Consider the following 23,934-nt stretch of genomic DNA (forward strand, 5'->3'; position numbering starts at 1 on the left):
GAAGGGCACATATTCTGGGAGTTGAGCATATGTTTTTGCTACAAGGCTGCATGTTATATACATGCAGAGGGAGAGGATAACCTGATTACAGAGCCTGACTGAGTACAGAGTTTCTGGAGAGCAATTAAATAAATCTGCTCTCTGTCTCTAGTTATCCCACATGTGTAACAGGGAAAAGCAACCAAAATCCAACTGAACAGTTAATGAGGCTCTACTAAATCCTAAATGGCACACTGAAAAGATTTCAGTAGTCCATCAATCCCCATGTGATCAAGAAACAGACTACAGGATGGGTGGATGAAACAAGCAGTGCAGGGAGCAAAGCTTGCTTCTTAATTGACGGGGTCATCATAAGGAGGGAACATGTCCATGCAGTTCCCCAATAATATCTCAACTCCTACAGACAGAGGTAAAGTGTGATAAATCCCATCCTCCAGCCTTGGAACCAGGCAGTTATTGACATGAAAGTTGGAAGGGTTTGGGGATTTTGGGGGGTGGGAGAATGCAGTCTTTCAACAGAGCAGTACATATCCTTATAATGTACAGAAACCCTAATCCACTTGTACACACAACCGAACCCATCCTGTTGCAACCAGAACTCTGAACAGCCACTGAACTGACTTGATCTAGCTTCTTTAGTGTGAGGCATATTCTGTCTCTCCCCAAGTAATGCAATCCTGAAATGTCTTCTGGCTCACTTCCAGAAGAAATTACCTTTTGGTTTCTCCAACGTTCTCTGGCAGGTCTCCTTAATTTTGGTGAAGAGGGAAGGGCCAGCCAATTGTTTGGAAATGCCCACTCTCAACATGACAGCACCCGGAGTAAATTTTAAAAGAGCAGCTCCAGCTTCTCGTGGCTCTTTTGGCTGCTTTGGCATAAGACTGGACCAGTCTACATCTATGACATCAACAGGATCTGCAAAACACACATAAAGATGAAAGAATCATTCTGTATGGAGTGCATAGCCAGGCACAGCAGACCCCAACCGACAGCGCTAAATAAGCTACCACATAATGGATATCAGAGTCACTTCAATGGTCAGGAACCTGGGACTCTAAAATTCCTCAAACATCTATTTCTGAATTAACAAAGAGGCTGTTGGTGGTTTCAGTACAGCACAAAGCAAGGAAAAGAGAAAAGCCCTTTTGAGTTTTCATCCTTAACGTGAAGCAAGGAGAGAATTAAGTCATGTCAAAGTCAGCTTGAGAGTTAGCACAGTGACAAACTTTACATTCAGGAGTACAGGAAGTATCCTGCATGATATGTAGCACCCATTTTGTTTTTCACACAGTTGCAGGACATTTTCCTCTCCTTCTAGTTTTCTTGACTATTAAGCTTACTTGTGAGCAGGGAATTGGCAGTTCTTTTAATTTATGTAGCAATTGAATGAAGACCCCAGAGTGCTTATGTGATTTTGAAGCACTGTACAATGGCCTCTCTCTCTTTCTGTGAGTCACATGGGAATTCATTAACAGTGCTTCAGCTCTGACAGATTGCAAAACTTAGCATTCTCATGCAGTTGTCATTTGTTTGAAATGAGGCATTTCCCCCAGCTACTGAGACTGCAAAATGACCCACAACCTGTATTTTGGTGGTTCCAGTTTAGTAATAATATATTGATAAATAATATCATGCTTCGTCTTGACCCACCACAGACTAATTTATCAGCATACCTTTTTTACCATAGAACAAATGGATTTTAGGTAGAAATTCAAAATCTATGCCCATTTTCAAAATTCCACTTAGGAAAAAAAGGCTGGCCAAATTCAAATCTCATGATTCCATTTTTTAAAAAAATGAGTCTTGTGTTCTCTTTCCCTCTCTGCGTGGGAGATGAGACTTTTGTTCTCTGCACCCAGATTTTGTGTACGGAGTGTGATGTAGTGGTTTCAGTGTTGGACCACAACTTGATTTCCTGCTCAGCCATGGGTGACCTTGGGCAAGTCACATGCTCTCAGCCTCAGGGGAAGGCAATAGCAAATCTCTGAACAAGTCTTGCCAAAAAACAAACAAACAAACAAACAACAACAACAACAACAAACCCATGATAGGGTCGCCATAAGTAAAAATGAATTGAAGGTGCATGACCAACCAACCATCCTGGTTTTATAACACAGTTTCCCATTATGTATGAACCAGAAAGCTGTAGCGTAAGCATGGCTTACAAATGATGTGCTGGTATATGACTGTAATAAAGATATAGTGTGTTACCCCATTCACCCCTCCTTATTTGATATAAAATTAATAAAGTTTGATGAGGGTGGCCTAAGAATGATCCCGCTGCAGATGCACCAGATCCATGGCAGGCTTGAATTCCTGCATGTAGGAGCTAGCAAGGAAGAGGTTACAAGGAGCCCTTCTTGATGAAATCACCGGAATATTCCAGCAGATCTTATTATGTTTAGAGAGGGTAAAGGGATCATGTCTGAGGTATAGGACTGGAAGCACGTGGTCTGACAAAGGGCTGGAGAGCCAGCACACTAATCCCTTTTGTCTGAAGTATCTGCACCAATCACCCATTGCATTCAATCCAGTTTCAGACTATTCTTTCCCATCCTGGGAAACCATCTAAAGTGATTTAATCCATTCTACTTTAGGTTTCTGCCACCCCCACCACGCAAGCTACTTTCAAGGTATATATACAGGTAGCAAACCAACCATTCCTCAGTCTCAGTCTAGTAAAAGACAGACATTCTGTCAGTTTGCTAAACTAAACCTCTCAATATGCCGGCTAACCCCCGTTCCATTGCTGCAATTGGGCCTCTTCATGCCAGACTTCCCATTGATTGGACTCACAATCTACATCAGGTGAATATTGCCATTAGCCAAGCATCACATCTATTCACTCCAACACTTGTGATTCTGTTAGCTCTTGTGGGTGTGCATGGATTTTGTGTGTGTGTGCGCGCGCGCGTGCGTGCATTGCTTATTCCCCTTCAATAAATGAGAATTCTTATTTGTACCCTTACTTGGGAATTCCTGAGTAATTCTGACTTGCTGATCATAGATCGCAGGTCATACTATATCTCTCCTTTGGGCTAAGTACTAAATTCCCCTAAAACATATTGGTTGTGGGTGTCCTCCTCAGACGCCAGTAATCTGGGTAACAAGTGGGCTATTTTTAAGATTTCCGGGGGTCAGGTCAGGATACAACTTCTTAGGGCCCAGCAAATAGTCTTCACCTTTCCCATGGCAATTAGAGGGGATATTATGAAAAACTACCAAGCCCACACAACCATATTTATATGTGAAATTTATGCAGATTCCAGAGTTCAAATCTTCTCAGCCCAGGATCAGTGTCATTTTGGAACAGAAGGCTGTTCCAAAACAGCCCTGCCAAAAAGGAATCTGTCATGCTTACCTGGCATTTTCTCCTCATCCTGTTGATCCTCCCTTTTTTTCAGCATCACCTGCCAAAATTTCATCCAGCTCATCATCACTGATTGGCTCATATTCTCCAGCACCAGATCCCATTGACTGCATATCATCTATTTTGGCTTCATCATCTCCACCTACAGAAAGAAAGAAAATGTATCTCTTAAAACTCATTCAAAAAGTATAAAATGCAAATAATTATTGGGACAATGGTTTAGAAGGAGAAGGTCTGGTATACATACTGATTCCATCTTTACTCTCTACTATGGAGATAATAGGTGCCATGGAGGTGGCGAGTCATGGAAGGAAGGAGTCAAATCTACTTTCATGGAATTACCCACATGCTCCATATTCCTGGCAGCAGATACTCTACTAGGCTAAAATCTGAAGTAGGGGCCCAGGGTCAGAACAAGCAAATTAGAGAAAATAAAATGCTTAGTTCTCCATCATGACCACTCCATTGGGTATCTGATTTTTTTTTTAAAAGACGAAAAATTAAATGGATTACATCTTTCCCCTCCCTCAAATGTTTCACCTTCTACATTTTCTGGCTTCTCAGCTTCAACTCCATCTTCAAAGCTTTGCAAAGGTCCGATGTCTTTATCCAACCTCTCTTTCTCTATGGAAGTTGAGTCCAGACAGATTGCCTCAAACTCTGGACGCTCTTTGACTTGTTTTGTTTCACTGTGCTTGGATAATTCTGCTTGAGAGGTAGTGCTGACACCTCGGTCTCTTTCAGAGTTCTCAGGAAGAGGCCTCTCCTTTTCACGGTCTGTATCTCTCCGTTTCTCCCGCTGTCTGTCACGTTCCCGTATTCTGTCCCGGTCTCTGCTCCTCAACCAGTCTTTAGCTGTATCTCGGTCCCAATCTCTTGTCCTACCGTCTCGTCTTTCTCGGTCCCGATCGTGATCATGTCTGTCTCTGTCCTGAATTCGCTCCCTACTATCAAAGGACCCAGATCGCGAATGGCCTTGACGATCTGACTCAGGAGAACTTCGCCTTGAACTGTGGCTTCTTGAATCCTGTCGATCTATATGAAGTATTAAGACAAAGTAGGACTCATTTTGTAGCTCAGGGGAAGGCATGATTAACTACATTAAAACAGCCTTACATTCTTCAATATAAGTTTTAACTTGAAATTAAAACTTAACAAATCTTTCCAACTAATATGAAATCTTATGTCAGATGTCAAAATCTTACTAAGTCTATAAATTAGGCATGGGCTTTGTCCTTCTTGCCTTTCCCTTATTCTACTGGCGTGCTTAGCTTTGGGGCTAACTGGCTTGTTAAACCACAATTTCCTATGATATCTGTCCTGAGAAACTATTATTTAAGTACTGTTTACACATCATTATATCATTCTGTATAGCCTAAAACATGTCCCCTAATTCCTTCACAACGAGGATTTCAGGACCAGCTGGGAGTCTTCCTCAGCAAATTCAATAGCTCAGAAATAAGAGTGTAAAAGCTCATATGAAGTATTAATTCAAAAATTAACTTTACTTCCTCCTTATGTCTTTTTGATAGAAATGTATCACTGACATGATATTAATCTCACACAAACTGTTACTAGCAGATCAGTGATACATTATTTTATATAATTAGGATGACCTAAATGATGAAGATCACATTTCAAAATTTAATATATTAACATATTAAAGTAACATGAAACAGCTTTTAAAATTACAGTTGAAATTATAATAATAAATTAGAGAAACAAAATTTTCTCTAAAGCTTGAATGGACCTGTGACTACTATTAATTTTAATTTGTGAGCACACTCAATTAACTTGGAATGGGACACCCAAAATAGTAAGAAAACCACTGCTGTAGCTACACATGTACATTTAACCACAAACAGTTGAAGGGAGCTTTTTGACCACTGCTAGTAAGATAATCGTATGGTGCAGGGAATTTTTGGAACAATATTCCTTTGGAATACATATAATTTTCCTGAGGATTCAAAAAGTTGTGACAATAGGGGCAGTCTCTGGGGGAGTGGGACAAAGCCCCAGGAGAAATCTGCGAGAGCTACTTTCCAGTGGTGGAGTGGGCCAGGAGTCCCCTTTCTCACCTTTCATTCACCTCTCTAGCCAGTGAAAATATAAGGTGGGGGGCTGTAGTTGGAGCTAGGAATCAGAAGAAATCAGGCAGATACAGCATGTACATGCAGAGTAATGCAACCAGAACTACCTGAAGAAGTGCTGCGGCTAGGAACACCTCGTTTTAGCTGATCGATTCTTGATTTCCGCTCCCCAGCAATTTCAATACACCTTTTCTCTCTGTCGCTGGAGCTGCTATGCAAGATCTTTTTCAAACCAATCTGGTCATCTCCACTGCGGTGTGCAGAATCATTGGAGGGTGACCGGAGTCTACTTGAGGTGTGGCTTCGATTGCTGCAAAGACTGCTGCTCCGCTTCTGTTCAACAGGTTTGACACGTGGGGTATCTTCAACAACATGAGGTGTTTCCACATTTTCAGCCTTTATGCGGTGGCTACTTCTATGGGGTTCCTCAGAACTTCTTTCCAGAACAGGTTCTCCACGCTCAGGAACATCTTCATCTGACCAGTCACTGAACGTAGTGTCTTCTCTTTTAGGAGGAACTTCTACTACCACAGCTTTCTCAGGCACAACTTCTACCAACTCCTCCCTTGTGGTTACGGGTGGTGTCCTTGGGCCTTTTTTCTTTTTCTGATGTGAACCACTGTCTTCTTCAGAAGCCTCAGAATCTCCTTTTGATCTCTTCCGCTTTTTTTCAGTGTTTTTCTTTTTCTGAACTTTCTTGGGAGAAAAGACTTGGGTCTTCTCTGGAGCTGGCTCACTGACATAGCGCTCCAGTCCAACATCATCCTCTTTCTTCTTTTTTGTAGTCTTTTTCTGCACTTTAACTTTCTTCTTATCCTCATGCAAATGATCAGAGGGCTCTCGTTCTTCAGAAGCCCAGTTAGTCGCAGTCTCTTGGCCCCTGCTCCTTGAACTTTCATTGATCTCTCGCTGCTCACGTGGTTTCTCCCCAGAGGTCCCTCGTTCTTTGAACTCACTTTCTTCATAATGTCTGGAGCTGTCCTTTCTCTCTGGCTTTCGCTCACTGTCTTTCCATCGGCTCTGCTTGTCTTCTGAAAGGTGTGTAGGACTAAGTGAGCGTGATTCTTGGGGTCGTACAACCTGACTTGGTAGTCTGCGCTTTTCATCTACAAAGGATGCAAAACATATCAGGATACTTTGTTTCTGAAACTGGCCTTTACAATTAGCTCAATCACTTAAATCAAACATTGTCATGTATGGGGCCAGCGTTTGGGAAATGAATCCCTTCTCATTTGTTCTCACAGAAGAGGGAGGTTGCCTTTTTTAAACTCATATACTAAAAATACCCATACATGTATCAGTTTGAATGTTTGATTTGGAAGTTGCTCACAGAAAAACTCATTGGTATATACATACTCTCTTTTCATAATCCTATACTTATTCCTTGACAGCTAAATTAGTTTTAAGTGAAGATCTTAAAGTTACGACCGTTAAACTCTGTTGGGAGTTCCATCGGGAAAGGAAGATGGTGATTAGATTATGATCTGTGCCAGAAAAGGTGGCTGATTTAAGTAGACAATTGGAGAAGTGATGATGCAGTTAATTAACATCTCTTCAGAACAGATGGAATTGCATATTAATCCTTATACTGATACAACCCTGTTTATGCACAGAGAAAAACTCACTAGGGATGTGGGAAAAAGTCAGAGATAAAATACTGGGAGTACATAACAAGAAAATGTCTGGAATAATTCCAACAGAAATAATTAAGTTTAAAATACCAGAAGGAATGCTGAAGAAGTGTAGAAAATACATGTTTTTGGTGGAGTTGCTCAGCAAGAGAGATACAGCTTTTTGCTGCTAGCACTAAAAGGTTTGATCAAAAAATTGAGTGCTGCTAAGAAACAATAAGATTAATAGCAAAAATAGATCCTTTTCTTATTTTTAAATAATATAAATAAAATGAATTTTGAAAATGATTTCATGGAATGTGAATGGTTTAATTCACTACAGAAAAGGGGAAATTTGCATTTTAAAAAATCCTAATTAAAAATTTGTAAGGAGAAGACTAAGAGATCCAAATCAGAAAGAGATACAAGGGAATGGGATTGTAAATAAGAATTAAAAAAAAAACGTAGTAGTCATTTTTACAAAGCAAACACTTCAACCCAAATTGATATTTCAAGATGAACAAGGGAGATGTCTAACCATGGAAATTAATTGGAATGATAAGATTATTTAGTGCGAATTTATACTACAAATAACGAGAAAGCAAATATTTATAAAAGCCTACTTAAACAGACATCAGAACCAGCTTTACAAAATCTGATTTGCATGGGGGACCGGAATTGAGTTGCTGAACCTAATCTAGGCAAACATTCCAATGATGGATTAATGAAGATCAAGGGAGATTACACAAACTCTTTTAAATATCAAGAACACATTGGATTAATAGATGGTTGGAGACATTTGCAGCCAAAATGCAAAGCCTATACCTTTTTCTCAAATCCACATGTATCTTTCTTCAGAATAGATATGCTTTGGATTTTTAAAAATATGATTAATTTAGTAAAGAACATGGACATTTTGCCAAAAATGTTTTCAGGTAATAACCCCATCAGGATTTCACTGAACATGGAACAAACATAGTTTAGGTGGAGATTAAATTAATATGTACTTTTAAGGACAGATATACTGCAACAATGTAAAAAAAATCTGGGGGAATTTTTTGAACTGAATTTAAAGTAACAGATTTCACAGTACAGTAGTTTGGGATGCAAGTAAAGGTTACATGAGAAAATAGTTTATAGAATATGCCTAAAGATTGAAAAAGTAAAGGGGATTTAAAAAGACCAAGCTCTTGGAGGAAATACAAAATTTAGAAAGAAAACAATGACTTGGATGACAGAATTGGGGGCATACTTATCAAATTGGCAGATAACACCAAATTAGGAGGAGTTGCTAACACCACAGAGGACAGGATTAAAATTCAAAATGACCTGAATAGACTAGAAAGCTGGGCCAAAGCTAACAAAATGAAATTCAACACAGATATGTAAGGTACTGCACTTAGGGCAGAAAAATAAAATGCACAGATATAGGATGGGGGATACCTGGCTGAACGAGACTACATGTGAAAGGGATCTAGGAGTCCAAGTAGACCACAAGTTGAACATGAGTCAACAGTGCGATGCGGCAGCTAAACAAGCCAATGCAATTTTAGGCTGCATCAATAAAAATATAGTGTCTAGATCAAGAGAAGTAAGAGTGCCACTGTATTCTGCTCTGGTCAGGCCCCACCTGGAATACTGTGTCCAGTTCTGGGCACCACAATTCAGCAAGGACATTGAGAAATTGGAGTGTGTCCAAAGGAGGGCAACTAAAATGGTGAAGGGTCTGGATACCATGCTCTATGAGGAACACCTTAGGGAGCTGGGGATGTTTAGCCTGGAGAAGAGAAGGTTAAGAGGTGATATGATAGCCCTGTTTAAATATTTGAAAGGATGTCATATTGAGGAGGGAGCAAGCTTGTTTTCTGCAGCTCCAGAGAATAGAACGTGGAACAATGGATGCAAGCTACAGGAAAAGATATTCCACCTCAACATTAGGAGGAACTTCCTGACAGTAAGGGCTGGTCGACAGTGGAACACACTCCCTTGAAGTGTAGTGGAGTCTCCTTCCTTGGAGGTCTTCAAGCAGAGGCTGGATGGCCATCTGTCGGGGATGCTTTCATTGAGAGTTCCTGCATGGCAAAATGGGGTTGGACTGGATGGCCCTTGTGGTCTTTTCCAACTCTGATTCTAGTCTGTTATAAGTAGCTGTTTTAATCTGAGACACCAAAGGACAAAAAAAATTTGTAACAAAGCTTAAGAAAAGAGACCAGTATGTAATGTACAACATGAAAACATTAAAAACTTTTGAGGAATACCATAGAGGTTTACATGTAAAGGTAAATGAAAATGATACGGAAGCTTCTTTGAACAGACTCCAACTGGACAAGATGAGTCTGCCTCAAAAGCAAAGCTTGAATGGACCTGTAACTATTGTGGAGCTTGTGGAGGCAATTTAAAAAACTAAAGTTAGAAAAGCTCCAGGATCATATATGTTAGCTGCAGCATATTATAAGAAATTTGAGATGGTATGTAATTTTTAGGAAATTGATAGATGCCAGATCCTTGGGGAAATGCTTATATTACAGTGATGATATTACAGGATATGACACATTAACATCATATTCCAGACCTATTTCTTTATTGAATAATGAATATGAGGCATTTATCACTATTTTGGCAATTAGACTGAGGATACATATTTACCAGAATACTTGATGAAGACCAGATTGGATTTCTGCTAAAAAGAAAACTATGGAGCTACAAACAGTAAGAACAATTTTGAACATTACTGAATATTTGGAACATCAGAATGACAAAAAGGCAGCCTTGATCTTTTAAGATTCAAGAAAGCCTTTGACAATTTCCTGGAATTACTCATTTCAGGTTTTGGAGAGAATGGACGTTGGAGAAAATATTGTCTAGGCCATGAAGGCAATATATTCAGTTCAAAAAGCTCAGATCTTGGTACCACCACCAATGGAGATACAGAAGGGAATGACACAAGGAAGTCCCCTTTCACCTTTGCTTTTTATTTTGGCATTGGAGACTTTATTGAAAGGTATTAGATAAGATGATAAAATATGCAGCATGAGGGTAAAAGAAGAAGAGCTTAAAGTAAGGATTGTGTGGATGATTTGGTGATGATGATACAAAATCCTTTGTACAGTATTCAATGTAGGCTCTGTTGGAAAAGATTATGGCAGGGGATCCCAACCTGGAGTGATATAGAAAAACTGGGGAAATTAAATCTCCTAATGGAGAGAATTGCAGCAATAAAGTCAAATGTGTTCTTATTTTATTTTCAAATGGCCCCCATTTTGAGAAATAGAATACTTTTTTGCAATGACAGAAGGAAATTTTCAGTTTTACCTGGCAAGGAAAAAAACTCAGAATAAAATTTAAAACATTGTGTGATGCTTAAGGATCATCTGAGGCTTTCTAATATTACATTGTACTATAAGGCTTCTTGTTTTGTACTGTTGAAGAAACGGATATTGCTCAGAGTTGAGAGATTTTTGGAACTTGAAGGTCATGATTTAAGATTTGGGTGGCAAGCCTATCTTTGGTAAGTTACAGCTTAGGCACATGCTGGATTTATACACCATTGTACTAGAAAAGCACTTTTGTGAGTTTCATATAAATAGAAGTAGTCTTTTCCCAAGTGAATATTAGCTATTTCATCACAAGAAGCTTTTCTTCAGAAAAGAATGCGTTAAAAATCAAAGTTGGTTATCTTATGGTGAGTAAATATTAATTTCTTAGATATATGGTAACAGTGGCAAGAATATTGTACACTCAGACATGGAAATGGACTCAAGCACCAATGACAGAAGAATGGTTGGTTAAAGTTGCTGAGTTAGCCCAAACTGTCAAATTAACGTGGGTTTTAAAGGCTAAGCCAATTGAAGATTTTTAGAAAGACTGGAAACCATTATGGACTTTATAAGCAATAAGAATTGTAATGAAGTAATAATCTGTGGTGATGACTATCATCACCTCAGTAAATTCAGTCAGTTGGATCTGTAATGGTAGAACACTACATTATTTTTTATTTTGTTTTTTATTACAGATTGGAATACTATCAGAGCCCTTTTGTGTTTTAGTTTTATTTAGTTAGTGTTCTGGGTATTAGTCTGTGTTTTAGCATAGTGTTTAGTAAGGTATTGTAATTCTAGTTTAATTTTAAAATTGGCTGTACACACACAGTATATCTTTATATAAAGATATATATAAAGTATAGCTTTATCTTTTCTTCTATTTTTTTCATTTTCCCCTGAACGTTTATGTGAAGCAGAATGCATTAAAACTAATTAAAAATTTTATACCCCCCCCCCAAAAAAAAGAAAAGAAAAAGAAAAAGAAAAAAAGAAAAGAAAAGAAAAAAGAAAATGCCTTATTCAGGAAATCATTACTCTGCAAGAAAGACAACCTTTTACAAAAAAAATTAAAAAATAAAATAAAGCAGAACCTTTATTTTTTAACCAAACTTGCCTGTTTTTTGTTTCAGCTACTAACACATCTGCTTTACTAATAACATACAAGCTAGCATGGAATCTAACTGCTTTTGCTTACTTTGTTCATCTCCACTATTGTAGGCATCGCTGTCATGTGAATGTTCACGGCGACGCTTGGGGGACTTGCGTGGGCTGGGGCTACTTTCATTTCTGTGACGTTTCCTAAAATGGTCCAGAGAGAGAGAGAGAGAGAGAGAGAGAGAATGTAATCATTGCAGGAAATCTCATGAAACAGCTAAACTGAATTTCAGTGCCTGAATGGACAGGTTGCATACCCATAATTGTAGGTTTTCTAATGGTTATCTATGATCTCACACAAATGGGTATTTGCACATGTGCAGTACATCGTTCGGAACCTTCCAGAACAGTTATACAAACTTTTTGGTAGTTATCCTGCCCACTCTCTAGGAGCCTTAGCAACACGGTTCCTGCCTAAACTCTCAGTTCCATGGATGCTGAAGCAGCAGCCAAGGAGCTAAGGAAAACAACACACAAGGGGAGAACAGGCAGTGTTGTATGAATTCACAGATTACCACTTGAAGAATTAGTTAAAGGTACGTAACCTGTCCTTCTTCGTGGTCTTTGTGACTCACACAAATGGGAGACTAGCAAGCTACTAACCATAGGAGGCAGGAGTGTCATACTACCCCAGAAACAGGTATAGTTCTTTGAGAAAGTCATGCCAAACAGGAACTAAACCCTCCTGAAGGTAGCATCAGCCATGGATCTTGCATCTATTGTATAGTGAGAGATAAATGACCTGCAACCAAGTAGCTGCCCTACACACATCTTCCAAGGACATAACCCTCTGAAAGGCAGGTGATATGGCCACTGACCCTGTAGAATGGCTGTGAACACAAACTGGAGGGGCCCTATTAGCCAGTTCATAAGCCAAGTGTAAGGATGGAAATAGTTGTCAAAATTCTCCTCATCTCTGGAGAAGAGTAGGAAAGGTATTTATTGTTCTTGCAGGTGAAGCATGAGAAAATTAAAATGTTTCATTTCTCACAGGGGGTGGGAATTTTCATCTAAAGTTCAATGTTCTGGATAATAATAATAATAATAATAATAATAATAATAATAGATTTATTTCTAGCCCGCCCAATCACGAAGAATCCGGGCAGGTTACAACAATAAAATATAACTAATTACAATAGAGTTAAAAAATCTAATACTAAGTTGGGCAGTTAAACAGCAGAGTTCAAGTGACTCTTGTTGCATACCTTCAAGTCATTTCTGACTTTTAATTACCATATTGCAAACCTATTATAGGATTTTTTTGGGGCAGGATTTGTTTAGGAGTTTGCCACTGCCTTCCTCCAAGGCTTAGAGAGTGTGACTTGCCCAAGGTCTCCCAGTGGGTTTCTGTGGTCCACCTTGCCTGGTGCTTTCTGGGGCCATCACAGATCATAATAAAGAAAGGCAGACTAGTACATACATATTGACAATGAGATGTTGAAATCCTTGTTGTTATTTTTTTGCAACTGACTAGATTCAAATTTGTCAACTCTAAAAAAGAAAATGTAACACAAAAACGGGGGAAAGTATCTTTTATGGAGAAATATATTTTATAGGAAGGTACAGTTTATAACAATATACAGTGGTACCCCGGGATACGAAATACCCAGGTTACGAAATTTCCGGGATACGAAAAAATCCCATAGGAAATAACTGTTCCGGGTTACGAATGTTTTTTCGGGTTACGAAAAAAAATTTTTGGTGCTTTTCGGCGCTTTTTCGCACAAAACGCGGCTTTTCCCCATTAGCGTCTATGGGTTTTCGGCTTGCGAAGGCTTTTCGGGTTACGAAAGCGGCCGCGGAATGAATTAATTTCGTAACCCGAGGGAGCACTGTAGTAAAAACAAGATGGGATCTTTTTCGTTTCAGCTCTTTATGTGTTGCATTCCAACCAAAATGATCTGTTGAAGAAGTGCTCTTGTTTAGCTCAGGAAATACACATACACTGTGGTACTCAGAGGCAATTCCCTGAACTGAATATTCATTCAGTTGAATTGTTTCTTATCTGTCAGATCTTAGACACATTGCCTTTTTTGGATTACAAATCCCATCATCTGAGTGGGGGGATTATAGGAGCTGTTGTCCAAAGCTTTTCTAAGGTCTAATTCTCTCTCTCTCCCTTCTCTCCAAAGCATACTGTAATGCTCAACTTAATTGGATCGGCTAACACACACAGAAAATTGCATCAAGACCAATGGAACTACAGAAGATAAAGCCCTTGGAGAGCTTTCTGCATGCCTCAACTTTTTTTTTTCGTGTGCTGCCTCTTTTCAGTTTTGCATTTGGTGGTCCAATTAGAAGCCTGCAAGTAAGAGAACAACCTGTTGTCAACGGCACATCATGTTGGGCCTCAGCTTCAACCAATGAGTACTGAAGACACTTTTGAACAGACAGCAGAGTCAGACATCTGGTATTTAGAACTCTTCCTTGGCATATCAATTTACCTCCCAAAAGCTTGTACAAAAGCAGGTTCCAAATGATATACTGTACAGCCACAGATAACACATTTATGTGAGTCACAGACACTGTGAAGAAGAGTGAAATATGCTTTGCTCCACTTTCCTTAAAACACTTCATTTGAATGATGTATAAACCATCAACAAATCAAATTAATTGATATTTTAAAACTGTCTCAAGATGCACACATTTAAGGCTACTAACACAAATAATGAACTTTTAATTTATTTTCTTCTAAAAATGAGCTTACTTTGACTTTCTGTCTTCACGGCTATCTCTTGTGGTTCTTTCTTCCCGGACATCTTCTCTTTTATCTCTGCGTTCTTCTCTTCCTCTCTCTTTTTCATCCCATTCTCTCTGTCGCTCCCTTTCTTTTTCTCTTTCCCGTCCTCTCTCCCGTTCTCGTTCTCGTTCCCTTTCCCGTTCCCTCTCCCGTTCTCTTTCCCTTTCTCTTTCCCGTTCCCGTTCTCTTTCCCTGTCTCTATCATGGTCCCTGTCCCGTTCCCGTTCTCTGTCTTTATCCCTGTCTCTCTCACGTTCTCGTTCACGGGCACGATCACGTTCTGCTTCTCTGTCTCTTTCCCGTTCCCTCTCCCGGTCTCTAGGCCTTTCATCTCTCCTATCTTCACCCCTATCTGCTCTCCTTTCTTCTAGTCTTTCATCACGTTCAAGGTCATCATTTCTTCCTTGATGTCGTCCTGGTGAACTTGCTCTCTGATCTGTAGTAAGAGATGGATTTTATTACCATATATAAATGGAAAGGTGAATTTCATAATTTAGTGGATTGCTCAATGTTTTTATACATTAATTCTTTTTTAATTTCAAACTATGCAGTGAACTTCCTAAAATCAACTTGGCAAAATAAAGGCGGATACACACCGCCATTTAGTACGTATAGGATACGTACTAGGGTTAGGAAGGGGTGGTGCTTCCGCACCCCCCTAACCCTAGTACGTATCCTATACGAACAAGATGGCGGTGCCCCTTCTACATGGGCGCCGCCATCTTTACGTACTGGACGCACAGCGTCCAGACGTGTCGCGGCGCCTATGACGTCGCGAGTCCGCGCCAGGCGCCTCGCGACGTCATAGATGCGCCGCAGAAAGAAGCTCCGAAATAGAGCTTCTTTTTTGCTCCGCGCGGGAGTCGCGCGGTTTGGCTGCTGCGGCTCCCGCACGGAGCAAATGGCGGCGGCGGGGGAGCGCCGCAAAGCAGTGGTTTGTACCCCGCCAAAATTATGGGATGCTGAACCAAAGAGACAATGACTTTTGAATTTGTCAGGAATCACGTATGTTTATTAAACTATTGGAAGGATGGAGGCGAGACTATAGCTTAGTGGTACACAACAAAAAGTCCCAAAGTAAATTTTAGTATCTCCAATTTAAAAAACAAAACCTTTTGTAAAAAGCTATATATATATAATAGTTCTTATGCAGGGGATTCCTGAGATATCAAAATTATTTCAGTGGTTCTTCTAGAGTTAAAAGGCTGAGAAAGACTGCCATGGAGAACTATTGTCCGGCAGAGTAAACAACACTGGGCTACATGAATAACAGTGAACTCCATAAACAGTTTAAAGGAGATTATTACTTTATTAGCAAAATGCCCATCTTTAATTATGTCAGGAAGTCTGTGTAAAAGATGATGAATGTGTGAAAAACTAATAAAGATTTAACCTAACTGCAGGAATCCTCTCTTTTGCCATTAAAAAAAGGCCCAAAGTCAAAATGCAATGTTGTGTTTCTCCACAAGACTGTATGCCAACCAAAGGCTATAACCTTGTTCCTGCCAATGGGGACTAGTTTGATATTAAGAATCAAATTTGCTTCCCTCTGCAGTCAGCCCCAAGCTGAGGTGTTTGTTTCCTTGCTTGTACTGGAGCAGATTGGATGGTAAAAAGTTACCACAGATTCCTTTTAAAATATGTCAAGAAGCTCAGCAGCCCAGTGAGCCAGCAGCTAAAAAAATCAAAACCAAATGATACTCACCCCTTTCTCTGTTGTCCCGTTTGTCCCGTTCTCCATGTCTTCTCTCAAAGGAAGAATCCCTTGCATGTTCCCGGCTTTCATAGCGATCTCTCTCAGGATAACTGCTTCGTGATTCCCAGTTGTCATGGTAGCTACTACTAGTATTGTGGCTGTCAGCCTGAGATCCCCTTGTTCCTCGACTCCCTGATAAAAATGTACATAAAAATGGGAAAAGTTCAGCTGTTACAGAAATAGCAAAAAAATATAAACCTAAAAGTTAGTTTTAAGACATGGACAGACAATATAGTTCTACCACTGTTCCAGTATGCATCCTGGTGAGTTAGAATTGTATTCCTGAAACTGAAAAATCAGCCATAAAAGAGACCAACATAAGAAACAAAGGTGGAAACAACATGAAGTTTCTCTGCTCCAATCTCTGTTCAAAAGGACTTTTTTCCACAAATCAACTTTATGCAACTTAGCCCAAACTTCAGAATACAGAATACTGCATGGAGAGAGGTGTGGCAGCATAAATCTATAAGCTTATAGAACAATTACAGGTCCAGATAGGTTTGGACCTTATGAGTGGACTGAAAGCCATTCACAGATTGCTCAAATTAATAACAAAGATTTGTATGCTTTGTACAGATTAAGTAGTTTAAAGCTTTCCATCTGCTACACTGAAAGATAGTAAACTAACACATTTGACAATTGGCAACAATAGTAGAAAAAAGGCCAAACATTAATTCTCTTAAGACATGAGATACCAAACATGTAACAGGAAGAAAACCAGTTGGTTCTTATCTTACCATTACCCGTGTACTTCACAGTAGTTCACAATTTTTAGAATACCTATAGGCTGCACCTGTGTGGTGTAGTGGTTTGACCACTGGACTACAGTTGGCCCTCTCTACTGGCAGGCTAGCCATCCATAGACTGAAGTATTCACAAATGGTGCTGCCTCATGAGTGTTAGTGGTGGCGTGTGCACATAACCATGCCAATACACATGTCAGCATCTATTGACAATAATGGGACTTGAGGTCCCACAATATTTAGTATGGGGGGGAGGGAGAACCAAACTCCTGCCAATACAGAGGGCCAACTGTTTGACCCTGGAGATCAGTGTTTGTTTCCCTGCTCAGCCACAGAAACCAACTGGGTGATCTTGGGTGAGTCACATGCTCACAGAAAACCCCATGACAGGTTCACTTAAGGATTGTTCTAAGTTGGAAATTACTTGAAAGTGTGCGTACATGAACACACACATATACACAGCCTGCAGATTCATTAAGTAGCAAGCCAGTTAAATTTGGGGAAACCATAAAAGGAAAAAGAGTTCCATTTTAATGAAATTTCTACCATATTGATTAAGCAATTCTTGAGGTAGCGAATCATGTAATGACAAACTTAGTATTTCACTTTTTGTACCCTTGTCTGATAATTCAGGACCTCTCCCTCTACTTCTTCCAGATGTTCTGGATTCATTTCTAGATTCATTCCTTGAGTCAGTCCTTGTTTCAGCACGAGAACTCTCTTCTCTCCCATGGCTTCTTCCATAGCTACGTGGTTCCTCCAAATATTGATCTTCCTTTTTATGGGTGTCTCGACTCTCTCTGTCTCTGTAGTCATTTGTGTCTCGTGTGGAACGCAGGTCCCTCTGATCACGACTTTCTTTAGTGTCTCGGCTACAGTCCCTTGAATCCCGAGTAATCTCTCGTGAGTCCCGAGTGTCCCGAGATTCTCTTAGATCCCTGCGGTCTCTGTTATCTCGGGTTTCCCTTCGATCTCGTCCATCCCGAGATTCTCGATCATCTCTGTGATCCCTCGGGGTACTCTGTTCTTGGTCATAATCACGTTCATCTCTGTTATCTCTTTCTCTCCCCCTTTTTCCTCTAGTATCTGAAAATGCATTTAAAATATTTGCAGTCACACATCAATGGAATAAAAACTGAAAGAAAGGAGATGTAGCATAACTATGTGACATCTCCTTTTTTCTAATGAAAAAGGCTCACCATCTTCCTGTCCCCTGACACAGCCATGATGCCAGGAGGCCCCAGGTAATGCCTGCATCATTCTGCATCTGGCTATTGTATCACAGCTGGACAATCTTTGGCGGGCTGCTCTGCCCATCCTCCCCAGTCACTACATGACAAGGTACAGCAAAATGGGTCCAACCAAAGATCATACCCAAGGTTCATGGGCTGTTTGGGGGTAATAAAATGTGTACCCTAAAAAAGGAGCACATTTAAAACAGCTAAAAATGGGTACTATTGGGGGGGGGGAGAGGGGAGATACAGTCCAAATTCCAGCAGTCACAACACAGCACAGGAAAACATTATTTCAGAGACTGGGGGAGACTTAAATAATTTGCAAATTAATTTTCTCCAAACTCTGAGAATGTCTTTAAAAACATTTCTAAGACATTCTTGTAACTGGGAGAAAATTGAATATAGTATTCAACTGAATATAGAATATAGTATGAGAATGAAATGAACTAAAAATGCATCCTTATTTTCCCCGCTTTGTGAGTGGTGGAGGGATGGATGGAATACATTTTGCTTAATACAGTGAGCTTGCCATATTGGCAACTTTGCTTTCTGCAAACTGGAGGCTCCGCAGATCAGCCTGCCCCATATTAGCCAATGACAGTATATGGCTGTGGGCACACCCACATGCACATCACCACCCATCAACTAATATGGGTTTGAGCTCCTATGTTTTTTCCCCATCTGCAGTGTAGGGCAACCAGACCCTCATGATGGGAAGGTCCCACTGTATGTTACACAGAAAGCTTTATGGATAGGCCAGGCTTGATAAGGTATAATATAATCAACCTGAGACTACTGTAAGCTTTTGGTGCCAAGCTAAAAAGCCTCTGAGGTCTAAGGACTTTGGCTTGAATCTGTAGTGTATATGATAATATTGTCACATGCCTGTTCATCTCATCAACCACCAGCCAATAAACATTTCCAAAAATCATATAAAAATATAACAGAGCATATGTGCATGCCTCTCTATTCCAACAGCTGTAAGTGGGAAATTAACAATGGCACATAACAATGACTTTTCCTTTACCCTGCTGCAACACAAGCAAGCTTTACATTATGGCCCTTAAGATCTCTTCTCCAAACCTGCAAGCGGCATGAGAAGTTTTGGCCTGATGGTAACAATTACATAATTTTTTGCTATCCATTTTTAAGATCTTATTTGGAAATTCTAAATAAACTGCTCATGATTTTACTAGAATCTAGTACTGTACTGTATAGTATTTTGTATTTGTAATCCATTTTTTTTTTTCATCCTATGTCCAGTGATTTTCTTCAGGAGCCTTTAGAAGAAGATACTGCTTTTTGACATATCATGTGACGGATCACATTGTAGGCTGTAGAACAGTAGTGTGGAATAATTTCCCTCACATGCAACCACAGGCTGATTCTTCCTAGGAAAGACTATCCTACAAGGTTTAGTAATTGCTCCCACTTATATACCTGAGTCTGGAGTTAGGATAATTAATCCTATCCACCCTCCAAAACTTATGACAAGTAAACCTGATGGTTTTGCTCCATGTTTTATACTTAATCCCATAGCCAACAATTCCAGAACTGAGCTTGGGAACCTTTGGAAGAAAGACAGTCCCCAGCCATCCTCAGCCTCTTATCATTGAAAAGGTTATCCATACCATCTCTTCTTTCATGGCGCCGATCATGTGATTGGGAAATCCGCTCGCGATCATGCCGACTTCTCTCTCTAACTGGTGAACGATGCCTTGAAGGGGCCTGCTTTTGTTGAGAAGAAGGTGAAGCTCGGTGTGCATAAGGGGAGGAGGAACGGCCTACAGGTGGGGAAGCTGTCCTTTTGTAAGAGGGGGAAGGAGTTCTTTTGTGACGTGGGGAAGGAGAACGCCTCTGAATAGAAGAACCCGACTGAGATGAAGAGGAGTGATGTCTTGAAGATACAGGGGAATGATGTTGAGTTGGTGGTGAAGCAGACCTACATATGGAGAAATTTTATTAAAAACTGCACTGTATTTTTGAGCCTGATAACATCTTTTTAACTGATGACCTCTTGGTGAGATTGTTATGTCCCTTGCCTTCTGTAAGCACAGATGTTCCAAAATGCTACTAGAAATTATTTCAAAGTCAACCTAAATATATCATGAGAGCAATGGTAGTCCCATAGGCCAGCATGTCCCCTAGTGTAGTTTTGCCTGTATTAGGATAAGGAACTCTGTCCCAGGTTTTGGTTGGTGACCTGAAAATAAGATATTTCATTTATTTTCAACATTTATATGCCAATCAACAAGAAAAAAAACTGTTGGTAGTTTACACCAATTAAATTATACATGCGTATGTAAAATGGAAGTAACCTAACTACTTGTGGAAAGGTTTTGCGTCCCCCACTTAGTGGAAAAAAATTATGTTCCCCCACCTCCTTTTTTTAAAAACTTTTCTGAAAGTCAAATGTGCCTTGTCCTATTAGGTTTACTTGTGTTCCCCTGCTCTTCTTAGTAAGAGCCCAGAGCAACTCATGTATGGTTTCCAAATAGCATTAAGGAAAATTAAAAGAGGCAGATTTTTCTCACTTTCAAGCAACACAGTGCAGATAATTATCTTATCCTACAAGTACACAGTGGTCCAAAACACATTGCAGAAATAATTCAGTTTATGACCACTTTAACTGCTCTAGCTCAGTGCTAGGAAATCCTGGGAATTATAGTTTGTTGTGGCACCGGAGCTCTCTCTGAGGCTAAATGTCTCACAAAACTAGAGTTCCCAGAATTCCCTAGGCCTCAGCCAGGGCAGTTAAAGCAGTCTCAAACTGGATTATTTCTGCAGTGTGTTTTGGACCTATAGGCCCCATACAGACAGGCCAAAATAAAGCTGCTTCGAGTCACTTTGGAGGTATGCTGTTTAAATGATGCATTAAGAGTCCAGAAGCCGCACCAAAGCCACGTTCCAGTCCTTAGGACTGGAGCATGGCTTTGGCACACCTTAAACAGCATACCTCCAAAGTGACCCAAAGCAGCTTTATTTTGGCCTGTCTGTATGGCCCATAGTTAACAAGGAAAGTAGCTTCTCTCTTTCTGTATTTTATATATATATATATATATATATATATATATATATATATATGCCCTATTTTCATAGAAACCTTAGACTAAATGTGTACCAAGTGCCAGCTCTTTAGTTAAGTGTGAAAATAACCTCTTCACTTTATGTTTGTATGCTGGAAATCCAGAAAAGAAAGATACAGGTATATACCATTTCTGAATATCTTTAATTGGGATTACATGTTTTCTACATTTCTGGTTTTGAGGCAGTGTGGAAAGAGCTACTTTTTATATGCAACACAAGCTAGTCAGTCCTAAACATATTTAAGCACTATAACAAAAAGATGCTCATCTGAAAGAATGGATACATGTCCTTAGCTGCTACAGAAAGTTCTGCTCTTTCCACCCCTCCAATTTGAAACCTAATCAAGCGCAGTGGGCCCTTGGTATCTATAGAGGTTTTGTTCCAAGACCCTACGTGAACATCAAAATCCATGGATGTTCAAGACCTATTAAATACTGTGGCATAGTAAAATGGTGTCCCTTTTATAAAATTGCAAAATCAAGGGTGGCTTTTCTGACTGTATATATATTTTAAACATTTTCAAGATGTGGATGCATCTGTGGATAAAAATCCACGGACATGAAGGGCTGACCATATGTGAAAGGACAAGAGTACTAACCACAAAGACCCATGACTTTATTCTGCAAACTGTTTGACGTATTCTACCAAGTGCTACCCTCTTATCATAGGAGGGTGGGGGAAATGTCCATCAAATGGTGTTTTTGATACTCTCAATACCCCCAGTTTGTTTTCATTTTTGCCCCTCATGACTCCTTTGGTATTTGAGGAGGGGAATAAAACTAAAAATTCAGGGTGGGACATGGTGGGGTGTGTGTGTGTGAACCTTCAAGGTCCGATGGAGGCCAATGTCTGTCTCCAACCACTGGCAGTGCTTTTTTATAAAGTAAAAGAGTCCTACTGTGTTTTGTTTTCAGACAGTTTTCTACGTGAAGTTAAATTATCCTAATTATATGATATACTTGTGAATGAATGAGCCCCCACCCACCCACATATTAAACAAAATATAATTATTCTACCTGCAAGATGGTGAAAAGGAATGTTTATGGCTGCTTGACTTAGTCAGAGCCCAAGACGTCTGCCTCCTCCTTGAGGAAGGGGAATAATCTCTTGAAGGAGAAGAATTACTTCCAGAATGTTCTTCTGGACTAGGTGAACGTCTCTGTCTATGGGAACCTTCTGAGGGATCTCTGAGGAACATATAAATAGAGATGTGATGTCACCAAAGATGGAATGGAGATAGTGTTTTTAGTTTTGATCCAACTGATCTTGCTTAGAGTTAAACATGCTTCTTCACAAAACTTTCTGCACTTTTCAATGGACTGTTAAAAGCTACTGGGCCTGTTAGGTATCTGATGGTGGCAAAGTGTAACTGTTTGTCATCTCCTGCATATGTTCCCCCTGTTTTAACAAGTATGGGATGAGGCATACTATCCAAAATTTAATGCTACCAATATGCATGTGAGTGAACATAATAAGCTGAGAGGTTTGTTAGTTTCTCGGGGAAGGAGACCTCTCCTCATAGCATCTCATACCCTCACATTCTGATCTAGTAGGCTAACAGAGCAGGTCTTCTGGAGTGGATGCAAGGGGGAAGAGAGATGAGCACAGTAGACGTTCACTTTCAAAATGTTTATTACCCTCAATGTTTATCATGATATTTGGCAGCAGCAAGGGATCATATCCAAGCAGACTGAGTGAAGCTCAGTTCTGCCAAGTCAGAAAATGAAGAGGAGAATTAGGAAGAAATGTCACTTGGGCTCTAAATGTCTATCAGTTAACGAAGAGAAACCCAATTAAAGACTGCTACTCATTTTTTTTAACATTCAGGCCTATTGTGGACCCATTTTCCAAATACAGTGGTACCCCGGGATACGAATGCGCCGGGTTACGAATTTTTCGGGATACGAAAAAATCCCATAGGGATTTATTGCTTCGGCTTACGAAGGTTTCTTCGGGTTACGAAAAAACCGCGGCGCTATTTTCCGCCACCGGAGGGCAGCAGAGAGCTATTTTTCCATTAGCGCCTATGGGAATTCGGCTTACGAAGGTATTTCGGGTTACGAAATTAACCGCGGAACGAATTAATTTCGTAACCCGGGGTACCACTGTACAAAAGAACATGCCCACAATTTCATGCCCACAATTTTTTATCTATGTGCATTCACAAAAAGCACACAAAATCATCAAATACATCCTCTTAAATGAAGACCAGCAAACCAGACAGACATGCATAAACCCTTATTTCTTTTTAGTAGTTCATGGATTATAAATGTTACAGATATTGCCAAACTAAAATCTATACAAAAACAATAAATCATTTTGCAAATACCTCTGCTTCTCCTTTTTTTCTTTATTATGTCTTTCTAAGTCACGGCCTCTCTCTTTTACCTCCTTTGGCTTCTCTTCCAACCGTTCTTTGACTTTATGCTTTTCTTTATGTTTTTTTGCTTGTGCAGTCTCCTCTTGCACTGGTGGAGGTGGACTAGGTGTACGAGGGCCCTTCTTTTTATTGTGGTTGGTTTTTGAACTCCTAAGAATCCAGTAAATAAAGATTTAATGGGTTAATCACACTACTCACTGAATAGAAATATGTAGATGTTTTAAACCTTTGCAGTAGCTCTCTAAATGTTTAACAAAAAGTATTACATACAATTAGTTTGTCCCAGATTAGATACTCATGTAAAGTCTATCATGTTCATTCAAATCAAACGCTGCTGTTTTCAATGTTATCGACACATGGAAACTTCATGTAACATGGGAACTCTACACTGGTGACTAATTGCATTAATCAGCTTGCCACACCAAATGGAACCAATCCATATGAAAAT

General features: G+C 39.8%; 1 protein-coding gene across 1 annotated transcript in view; it reads right to left on the bottom strand.

The window, feature by feature from the left end:
* Window positions 1-23,934, bottom strand: part of ZC3H13 (zinc finger CCCH-type containing 13) — a 54,133-nt gene that overhangs the window by 2,758 nt on the left and 27,441 nt on the right. The window contains 12 exon segments of the mRNA XM_042445291.1: window positions 715-915; window positions 3,362-3,398; window positions 3,400-3,512; window positions 3,911-4,405; window positions 5,568-6,566; window positions 11,586-11,689; window positions 14,253-14,721; window positions 15,991-16,173; window positions 17,400-17,870; window positions 19,651-19,961; window positions 22,123-22,293; window positions 23,436-23,636. Coding sequence (XP_042301225.1) covers window positions 715-915; window positions 3,362-3,398; window positions 3,400-3,512; window positions 3,911-4,405; window positions 5,568-6,566; window positions 11,586-11,689; window positions 14,253-14,721; window positions 15,991-16,173; window positions 17,400-17,870; window positions 19,651-19,961; window positions 22,123-22,293; window positions 23,436-23,636 — 3,755 coding nt within the window.

The sequence above is a fragment of the Sceloporus undulatus genome, chromosome 1 (genome assembly GCF_019175285.1).
Source record: "Sceloporus undulatus isolate JIND9_A2432 ecotype Alabama chromosome 1, SceUnd_v1.1, whole genome shotgun sequence".
Classification (NCBI taxonomy): Eukaryota; Metazoa; Chordata; class Lepidosauria; order Squamata; family Phrynosomatidae; genus Sceloporus; species Sceloporus undulatus.